Source organism: Zeus faber (genome assembly GCF_960531495.2).
Source record: "Zeus faber genome assembly, chromosome: 14".
NCBI lineage: Eukaryota > Metazoa > Chordata > Actinopteri > Zeiformes > Zeidae > Zeus > Zeus faber.
In genome coordinates this window covers 20,725,057-20,735,056 of record NC_137200.1, presented here as the reverse complement: position 1 = coordinate 20,735,056, position 10,000 = coordinate 20,725,057, and the positions used below count along the sequence as shown (strand labels likewise).

Here is a 10,000-nt window from a genome sequence, read left to right as displayed (position 1 = left end):
GTTAAATTTGGCAATTGCAAGCCGAACCTTTGGGGACGACCTGTACGGATCGACTACATTCCTTTACACCACAAGCTACATGTTCTGTACATGAACATACCAGCCATATGTTCCTGCCAAGGTGGGGGGGGGGGGGGTGAGCTACACGCACCGTCAGTGTGTGATGAGTGCTTGAGGTGGAAAGCCAAGAACACGGGAGTGTCCCCGTGGCCAAACCTGTTCTTCCCTCCCTAACGTGGTAACCTCTTCGACAGCGAATCAGGAAATTGAGATGGAGGAGATACCACACTGATCTGGCTTTTCAAGGGGGGGGGGGGGTGGCTCTCATGCATCGTGTCCAGTGATGGCACCGAGGGCTTACGCTGATCGTACCACGGCCACTGAGGCAGGCACACACTCAGCCGTTTGTGCGTCGCGGTGGTAACCATTTTTCAGACGGTGGGACCTTCCGTTTCCTCGCAACAATGCTGGTGTGACTCTCCAAGGTGAAGACCGTGGTGACGGTCAGAGTGGGGTCGGACTTTATCGCAAGTTACGTCCGCAGCTATGCATCTATGAGGCGGGCACGCTGACCGTCACCATCTCTCGACGCCGGGAAGGGGCTGAGGTGTTCCAGGGCGGGGGGGAAGAGGCGCGCCGGATGCTCGACTGTGGGTCCAGCTTTTTATTAAGGACAGTCACGTGACTCACCAGCAAAACGTGTCTCAGCACAGTTCCGTTCTGGTAACTCGGCTCAGTGACATTCATTTGTGAAACTGTTTACACAGTGCAAGTGGTGCAGGTTTTATTTGTGGATTTCGAAATAAATGTATTTCTCCCTTCTTTTTTTTTTACCCTAATACAGATTTGTAGATGGTAGTGCTTGATCTTTTGCCATTTGTATTTATTGCATTATGTTATTTGTGAATTGTGACACGCAATTCCTTCACTCACGTGTTTTTGTTCAGTTATTCAGTCATTCAGTCATTCAGTCATTCGATCAGTCGTTTAGCACTTTTGTGTCGCAGTGATAGTCTGCGGTGCTGCTCGGAACGGATGAATAAACAAGAGTAATACAAAATAAACAAATGCCGCACGTCACCTCGGGTCCTCGAACTCCACGAAGGCAAACGGGGGTCCTCCTCTCCGGTTTTTCAGGTCGATATCGCGAATGGCCCCGTATTTGTAGAACACGTCCTCCACGTCTTTCGAGCGGATGTCAGGGGGGAGGTTCCCCACGTATATCCGACAGTCGTTGTTTCCCGCCGGACCTCGGATGACCCCTCCGCCGGACATCTCCGCTACTGAACGGATCTCCAGGCAGCCGGGGGGGGGGGGGGGGGTGGTGTTTAAAAAATAAATCGGGCAAACGCCACGCCACGCCACGCCACGCCACGCCCGCCGAGCTGGGACTCACACGACACGGTCAACAGGTAAACACGGAAGTACGGGACGAGGGACGCTCGCTTCGCCGCCGCACGCGGCGTCACACGCTGCGTCGGGGGGCGGGGCTTGCGTCGAATTACGTGGCGCGCGAGAAACCGCCAACCGGGCTCCCGCGGTGCCCGTCCGCGCCGACCCCGTCCGGTTCCACGCGGTGAGGGGGGGGGGGGGACCGGAGGTTCGTTGGTTCGTTGGGACTCGGCTCCCGACGCGTCGCTCGGTCTCCCCCGGTTCGTCGGTTGGTTCTCCCGCTCGTTCGGCGGGGGGGGGGGTGTGACGCGGCTTCCGGTGAAGCGGTGCCGGCGGCTCCCGAGCTGTGACGGAACCCTCACGAAGAATGATGGAATTTCGGCAAAACATTTATTTTTTTTATTTTTTCCACCTTGGAATTTAATTGAGTATTCAGCTACCTTGGGTGTCAATTACCTTCATACACACAAAAAAATAAAATGTTTTTATTTTTTTTTTATTTTTATGACGGATATTGCAATTTAAATGTGTCTCTACGGAGGCGCTTCTCTTGTATTTTGTTGCGCTTAAAAATCATAATAATGACAGCAAAGCATTGTTGCGGGTAACGACGCCGCGTGTCGGTGGGGGCACGAATGTTAATGGTTAATTTAATAATGTAACTTCAACAATGGGCTACTGACAATTCATTCTGTGGCGCCGCCCCTTGCGTGGCGCCTACGCACATTTTGGTATTTTTAGTGTTTTTTAGAGCTTGTCGAGCTTATTTTGCCAATCACCGGGTGCTATGACATTTCACAGCATATGTGAGCGTGTGTGTATGCATGTGACACATTTCCTCTTGAACTTGAACAACAGCAACGGACAAAAACGGAGGGTCAAATTGACTTTCATCTTCCAAACGCATCGCGGCCTAAAGTTGACGTGGCACGGACATTAACGCTGATGCACTTACATAAGCACAGAACACCAACAGCATCTCACCACAACATTACATTTGTGGACCAAGCCCAACTATTTGTCATTTCGGCCCGAGGAGCTCATTGCAACTTTGGTCCGTTTGGTACAGGTACAGGTAACAGGTGCCGGTAACTGATGAAAACAAGAGCAGAGGCCCTTCCACACGGAGTCAGTGAGCTTCTGTGCCTCGACGCCGCTGGTTTCGGTTCCGGCACAAGTCCAGCCCCCCCTTCCGTGCATGCGTGCCAGCTCGCGTCGTCCTTCAAGTTGGCCAGTAGAACCCCTTGACCCCCAACCCCGCGTCCCACTTTGGCCGAAACGCAACTCTCTGTGTCGACGTCTTGAGCGAGGCCTGGGGAAGGGGTCGTTGCTGCGCCCGACGACGCGCCAATTACCGATCAGCTCCTCGCTGACTTCAGAAATTGGTCGCGTCGCCTTGGCTCCCTGGAATGCCGGGGGGGATGCTGATGGGAGGGCTCCCACGGAAGGCTCTGATGCAGGAGCTAATGTAGTCTACAGCAGAAGTGACCTTGAATTTGTCTCTTACCGCAACACCTAAAGCTGCTGCGGTAAAGACATGTTGCGGCAGTGACATTTTAAGATTGCAGCTAAATGGCAGCCGGCAGAAGGAAAGATGATCTTTACCTTGTTTTTCTTGATCTTGAGGGTCACCTGGTGCGGGCGGCCCAACCCGTCATCCATGTGCTTATTTGCTAAGCTCTGTTTCCATAGAAACTAGATTTGTTTGGCTTTGGAAAAAAAAACCAAAAAAACCCAAAAACTTTACGATGGCATTTGTTCAGTGTCGCGATATGTGTGACAGGCACATTTAGATTAAAAAAAAAAAATCATAGAAATGGTCAGTAAAGAAAATATTTTTTAACGTGTAAAGTAATATTTATATGAAACTATTTCATTTGAAATGTCATATTGTAATTGAATTAGCTAATTTTAAGTATCAACACTAGACCACCGTTGTGGAACATGATCAGAAGGGGTCCTTGGACCCATTAAATGCTTCATGAATTTGATTGCATTTGAGAAAGATATGTTATAGCTGCAAGGAATCTGACGGAGATGAATAATCAGAAAAAGCAACATTGATCAACTAAATCTTTAATTGTTTATAAGATAACCAATTGACTGAAATATAAAAACATTACATTTACAAGAGTTAAAGCAATTCATGCCATGTAGTCATTCAATAAAACATAATAACAAAGACAGTTTCCCTTAATATGCCTCAAATAAACACAACACACAAGAGTGCTTTATATATATATATATATATATATATATATATATATATATATATATATATATATATATATATATATATATATAAAAAACTGAAATTGACAACGCAAACAAAATAATAAATAAATACAAATAAAAATCGGTCACTTGGCTTTTGAAAACGCATCCACCTGGTCAGAATTCATTTTTAGTGGTTTATGAATTCCGGTAAACGTAGCAATTCAAAACACTGGCCCCCAGTGTAGTTGACTTCGAGCCACACTTCCAATACCTGGGTATGCATAGTAGTGTCTACTGGCGTGCTGCTCAGTCCTTCTTGGCTTTTTTGTCCCTGCGTCTCTGTCTGACCTCAGATGCTATTTTGAGCAGTGATAGCAGAATAGGCACACACATCGGCAGGAAGAGCGGTATGTAGATGGCAAACTTCTGATCGTCAGGAAAATACAGAAGGTGGAGAAGGGAGGGGTCAAAGAAAGCTCTCTCCGAGGCCAAGATGGCTTCTTTGCTATACTGCAGGGCAAAGCCGAGGTTTCCCGCCTCCAGTTCGGCCACAGCCAACTGCAGCGACGTAACGGTGTTAGAAACCTAAAAGACAAACCAAACAATAGCAGTATCATTTGTAAAAAATACATCTCATATGGACACTCACACAGACAAAGGTTATGCATATTTAAAGTGCCAAAATAACCAATAAGATAGTACTTCATTGATCTCCTGTGGGGGGAATTCAGGTGCTGCAGCAGCCCAATGGGGAACATGAAGTATAGAGTAAAGCCTGCTTCACACCATGTAGGCTTGTTGCGATAATCACTATATCAACTCATCGTACCGTCTATGGACACAGCCTCGATAATTGCCTGTTGTGTTTACATGCGTGTTTGTTTACATCAGAATGTCACCAACATTTTAGCCAACTTGATGCCACAATAAACAGCAGGGTTTTCCCTACCATTATAGGACTTGGGCGCAGCATTTTTTCACCGCGCCAGGGATTGGACGCCGCGTCTCCCAGTATCAACATGACAAAGCCTAAAAAGTACCTCAGCGACAGCAGGATCCTCTGAAGTAGCGATCTCCTCCTTAACTTTTGGAGTTTTCACGGTGACCACGATCGGCCGAGTTTCATCTATGCCATGATCCACAGTGGACTCTGCCACTATTACAAATGCTGTGTCATTTGGGAATTTACGTTCAAAACGACTTGCCGCTTTCTGCTGCTCGTAACATCAATCTGTTTTTATTATATCCATAACTACTCTACTTATGCTTGAACCTACGGTAAAATATATATATATATATATATATATATATATATATATATATATATATATATATATATATATATATATATATATATTTTTTGGCACTGTACGATCAACGTATGTCTTCAGTGCCCTTACTGAAATAATGCATGAAGAGCCACTCCCTCTTGGTAAGCTGGATCAGCATGGTATGCCTCCATTTCAGTTGCCTGATTCCCGGTCTGAGAGCTTACCACATTAAGGAGGAAGAACAGGTTTGCCCACAAGGACACTCCCATGTTCTCGGCTTTTCACCTCAAGCACTCATTACTCAGTGACAGTGCGTGTAGCTCACTCACCCTCCTGTCAGAACATATAGCTAAGAGGAATGCGGTCTTATGCGACAGGAGCTTCAGATCCAACTGCTACAGTGGTTCATATGGGGTTGTAGCCACGGACCTCAACTCCAGTGAGAGGTCCCAAGATGGAGCCCTCAGACTCCTGCCTGGGCGCAGCCGGTTAGCACCCTTCAGAAACTGAGACACCATGGGGTGTTTCCACATAGAAAGACCCCCACTGTCTCATGGAAGACGGAGATAGCAGCGGTGTAAACCCTCAGGGTGCTAGCTGCCCTCTCTAAATCACGCAGAGACTGGAGGAAGTGGAGCACTGCAGCCACCGAGCACTCCGGCCACTCTTAAGACAGAGTATCCAGGCCTCCAGGACCGCTTGGATGTCTCAGGGAAAACCACACCTGGCAATGGATGGAGGCAACACCTTCTCTGGATGGAGGTTGAAAGCATTCAGCCACCTCTGCAGGGGCCAAGCCCTGAGAAGACGCAGTGGAATAACCACTACTGCTCCCGATCAACCCTAAGAGTCTCTGGAAGTGAACCAGTTTCAGGCGTTTGCCCCGGCAAAAGCTGCGTAGGACCACCAGAATCCTTGCCACTCAAGGTTGCTCTTCTTCAAGTTCACCTCGGAGCTGCGGTACTGGACATGGGACAAGAACTTCTCTGTGTCCTGCACTACCCCTTTAGGAGATTGGGCGCAGACCAGCCAGTCGTCCAGGTATTGCTGGATCTTTATGCCTACCATGTGGAGTGGTGACAGAGCGGCTGCTACCACCGTGGTGAAAACCCTCGGAGACAGGGAGAGACCAAATGGAAGGACCTTGAACTTGTAAACCTGCCCCCAGAAGGCGAACTGCAGAAACTGCCAATGTTCCAGGCAAATGGGGATGTGGAAATAGCTGGCTTTGAGATGGACAGTGGTGTACCACTCCCCGTGCTCTATTGACTTCAGGATGTGCCCTGTTTGCAGCATCTTGAAAGGCAGAACCTTTATATATGTATTCAGATGCTTGGATGGGACGGGACAAAGCTCCCCATCTTTTTTTGGGAACCAGGAACTATGATGAGTAGAAGCCAGCGCTCGGTTCACTGGGACTTACTTTCACCATTGTGTCCTTATCTAGAAGTGTTGCAACCTCCTCAGCCAGAGGTTTGGCCTGATTCTGTATCCCCTTGTGACTGTAGCCAATACTTAGAGGTCTGAAACCTTCTCCAAGCTGTCCAGGCTAACTGGGAGTGAACCCTGCTGACTGCCCCACCACACCTATGCAGAACCCCCCTGGGTCCCTGGACCGTTGAGGGGGCATCTCCTTTGATGGGCCTCTCTCGCTGTGGGTTGAGGCTGGAAGCCCTGCTGCTGCTGACGCTGCCCTCCGGCAGCATTGCCAAAGCCTTGGACCCCCAAGCCCTAGCGCCTGCCAAGTGTCCAAGACTCCTGATGACCTCAAGCAGTCGGGTATGGGTGGGCCTGAGGGCCACTGTTAGGAGCACTCACAACCTCTTCAACATCTGACAATAATCTTCAGCTGCAGGAATAGCCACTGAGTGAGGGGTTTGCAAAATGCCAGCCCAGACTCCCTCTGAGCTGGGAGCCACAACTGCGGACGAAAGTCCTATAACCTTAGGAGCACTCCGGACCCTAGATACCGCATCACTGGGACTGGGCTCCTCAGGACCGTCGTCTACAGACACAGACTCCACCTGGGTGAGATGAAGTAAGGCAATTTGACTCCCTTGCAAGCTTCAGGTGTCCATCATCCTCCAAGAGGGAACCCTGTGCATAGAGGGAGATGGAATCAGGGTGATCTCCCCGTGCCTCTTGGTATGCCAGCCAGTCCCCCGGGGATGTCTCTGCCGAACAACCTGCTTCGGGCGGAGCGGCCCTCTGGGTTTGAGCTTCGATCACACCCACCCTGTCTGGGGTGAGAATGACGCTCAGGGTTATGCTTCCATTCTCTACCACGGGTAGGAGAAGAAGGAGCCGCAGTATGGGGAGAATGCTCCCCTACCCCAGCCCTTCATGTCCTTTCCCCCAGCGGCAAGTCAATCTTGGCCAGCCATGGACTCTCCACATACAAGAAGGAGGAGTGGAAAAAGACTGAACTAACTCTATATCCGCTCATAACCCCATATCTGTTTTACAGGAACATCATGTACTGTTAGCCTGTTGTCGGGCAGGTCACAATTTAAACTGTTAAGGCGAGTTGTTGAACTTGTTGAAACCACCTTGTGATCATGAGGGAAGTTGCCTTTCACTTGTCTGACTTATCCCTCCCCACCAGACCAGGCGACACAAAGTAACCCCGTCCGCTGCGAACAGTGGCTAATGAGGATATATATGAACCCACTGGTTCACAAAATATAACAAAAATACTGCTCAGGCAAACTAAATTCCCCCACTCGTTATATGCAGACTTACGAGGGTGAATAAATAAACAATCCCACCTACTGTGCACAGGTTAAGGGAGATACATTCCAACGATATCTATCCCAACGAGAAGAAAATCAACTGCGGTGGGCACAAGTTACTTAAAATCACTCTTTTACGCAAATGTACAAAGGGGAATAAAGAAAAAAAGCTTCAACGCCGAATATCGTGACAGGCCTAACACCGAATGCGTATCAGCATCCTACAATCGGAAACCCCCCCCCCCAGTGTAAATGAACTGCGTCTCGGTTTCGTGTCACAAAATACACCTATCAGCCACAACATTAAAACCACCTGCCTCATAGTCAAAGTCATATCCACATGAATGCCGGGATCTATGGTTTTCAAGCAAAACATTGCCCAGAGCATCATACTGCCTCCCAGCTTGCCATCTCTTCCCCAGGTACGATGCATGCGCACTCCGCCATCCACATGATGTAAAAGAAAACGTGATTCATCAAACCAGGCCACCTTCTTCCATTGCTCCATGGTCCAGTTCTGACCCTCATGTGCCCATTGTAGGCGCTTTCGGTGGTGGACAGGGGTCAGCACGGGCACCCTGACTGATGCACTGTGGGTTCCGACACCTTTCTATCATAGCAGCATTAACTTTTTCAGCAATTTGTGCTACAGTAGCTCTTCTGTGGGAATGGACCAGACGGGCTAGACTTCGCTCAACATGCGCATCAATGAGCCTTGAGCCCATGACCCTCCTTGGATCTTCGGAGCCCAAGGAGCCTTGGACCACTTTTGGTAGGTACTAACCACTGCATACTGGGAACACCCGACAAAACCCCCTGGAGATGCTCTGACCCAGTCTTCTAGCCATCATGATTTTGACCTTGTCAAAGTGGCTCAGATCCTCACACTTGACCATTTTTCCTGCTTCCAACACATCAACGTCAACAACTGACTGTTCACTTGCTGCCTAATATTTCCCACCCCTTGACTGGTGCCATTGGAACGAGATGATCGATGTTATTCACTTCACCTGTCAGTGGTTTTAATGTTGTGGCTGATGGGGGTATGCAACAGCAAGTAGTTTGCTCAACTGGTCATTCATCATGTTACATGAATGAGAGTTTACAAACCTCCTTATATAGTGTTTGAAAGCGCAAAAAAAAAGGGGGGGGTGGCCAAAAAACAACAGCCGGTGGAGTTGCCTTTTCATCTTTGCTAATTTTTATAATAAAACATCACCTATATACATAATTACATATTATTTGTAGTATTTTCATGAAATGAAGGAGAACTCTGGGATTTTCTTTGCCCCAGTCCCTGCAACTGTGTCATAAACTTAACAGGAATGTAGTTTGTCAGACGAACTTTGGCTGTTTAAGCTCACTTTTGGAAAGTGGAGGCAACTATATGCTGTAGCACACACGTTCCTCAGAACTGGGATTAAAAGCAATGCCAACCATAACTGGTAACTAGTAAATTTAATCGATACAATTCTGAAAATGTGCACCTACCTGCTGGGCGATGTTATCGTTGATGACGATGTTGCCTATTTGGTCGAGGAGTTGTGCGAGTGATGTGATGGTTGTGGTCGCCGTGGCGACGTTCTCCACAGTCCTGCTCCACATGAGGCGATCGAGCTCCCAGTGAGCCAGTCCTGCGCTGCCCCGCGGTTCCACCCTGAATCCCGGGGGCGGGGCGGGTGACTGCACACCCAACATCAGCCTGACAGGATGGTGGGAAAGAGGATCTAAGTAGCAGAATAGGACCACAGCCCAAATACTTTCCAGTTCATTCACATACACTACGTCTCCCACGTACCGAAGTTGCGCGAGGAAGACGCCCATGACTTTGGCCATGTTGATGTTAATGTTGACAGGAAACACATCCCCGGGTCCATACAAGCCATTGACATTGTAGACCTGTAAAATCAGAGTAAAAAGGTATTTAAAACGACCATACCCGTCATAATAGGACTACCGTTCACATAGGAACAATCTTAATCTCACCATAATACCGCCCCATCTGGGAGAATGGAAAGCGTTGGAAGGCACTTCCTGTTTGTTGTGGTCGTGGATGAAAAGGGGTGCGTGTTTGGCGTCGGGGACGTACAACAAAAAGTTCAACACGGGGTTGGAAGAGGCCGCGTTGGAGCCTCGATACAAACACATACACACACAAGAAAAAAACAAAATTTCTAAATAAACAGTCCACAACAGAGAAAAGAAACTCATTTGAGGAAAAAAATAAAAATTGTAGTTTTAGAACTCTCTTACCCAGCCGTGCTTCTACGGGGTTGATGACGTGGGCCAGACTGTCAGCGTTGAGTGTATAGGCACTGAGGCTGCTGTCGAAGCGAGGGTTTACTCCCAGCATAGCATAGTACAAAATCTGGAAGACAGGAACGGCTG

General features: G+C 48.4%; 2 protein-coding genes across 3 annotated transcripts in view; both read right to left on the bottom strand.

The window, feature by feature from the left end:
- Positions 1 to 1,570, bottom strand: part of srsf1b (serine and arginine rich splicing factor 1b) — an 8,224-nt gene extending 6,654 nt beyond the window's left edge. For both annotated transcript variants that reach the window (XR_013844498.1, XM_080013948.1), the window contains exon 1: positions 1,082 to 1,570. Coding sequence is in view for 1 of the 2 variants with exons in the window: in XM_080013948.1 (XP_079870074.1) it covers positions 1,082 to 1,275 (194 nt within the window). In the remaining variant the exon portion in view is untranslated. The remainder of the gene's footprint in view (positions 1 to 1,081) is intronic.
- A 2,144-nt stretch (positions 1,571 to 3,714) lies between these two features.
- pigs (phosphatidylinositol glycan anchor biosynthesis, class S) overlaps positions 3,715 to 10,000 on the bottom strand; it is a gene marked incomplete at its 5' end in the record, with an annotated part of 10,264 nt that continues 3,978 nt past the window's right edge. The window contains 5 exons of the mRNA XM_080013509.1: positions 3,715 to 4,194; positions 9,104 to 9,314; positions 9,411 to 9,511; positions 9,599 to 9,744; positions 9,866 to 9,980. Of these exons, the coding sequence (XP_079869635.1) occupies positions 3,916 to 4,194; positions 9,104 to 9,314; positions 9,411 to 9,511; positions 9,599 to 9,744; positions 9,866 to 9,980 (852 nt within the window). The 3' untranslated portion in view covers positions 3,715 to 3,915. The remainder of the gene's footprint in view (positions 4,195 to 9,103; positions 9,315 to 9,410; positions 9,512 to 9,598; positions 9,745 to 9,865; positions 9,981 to 10,000) is intronic.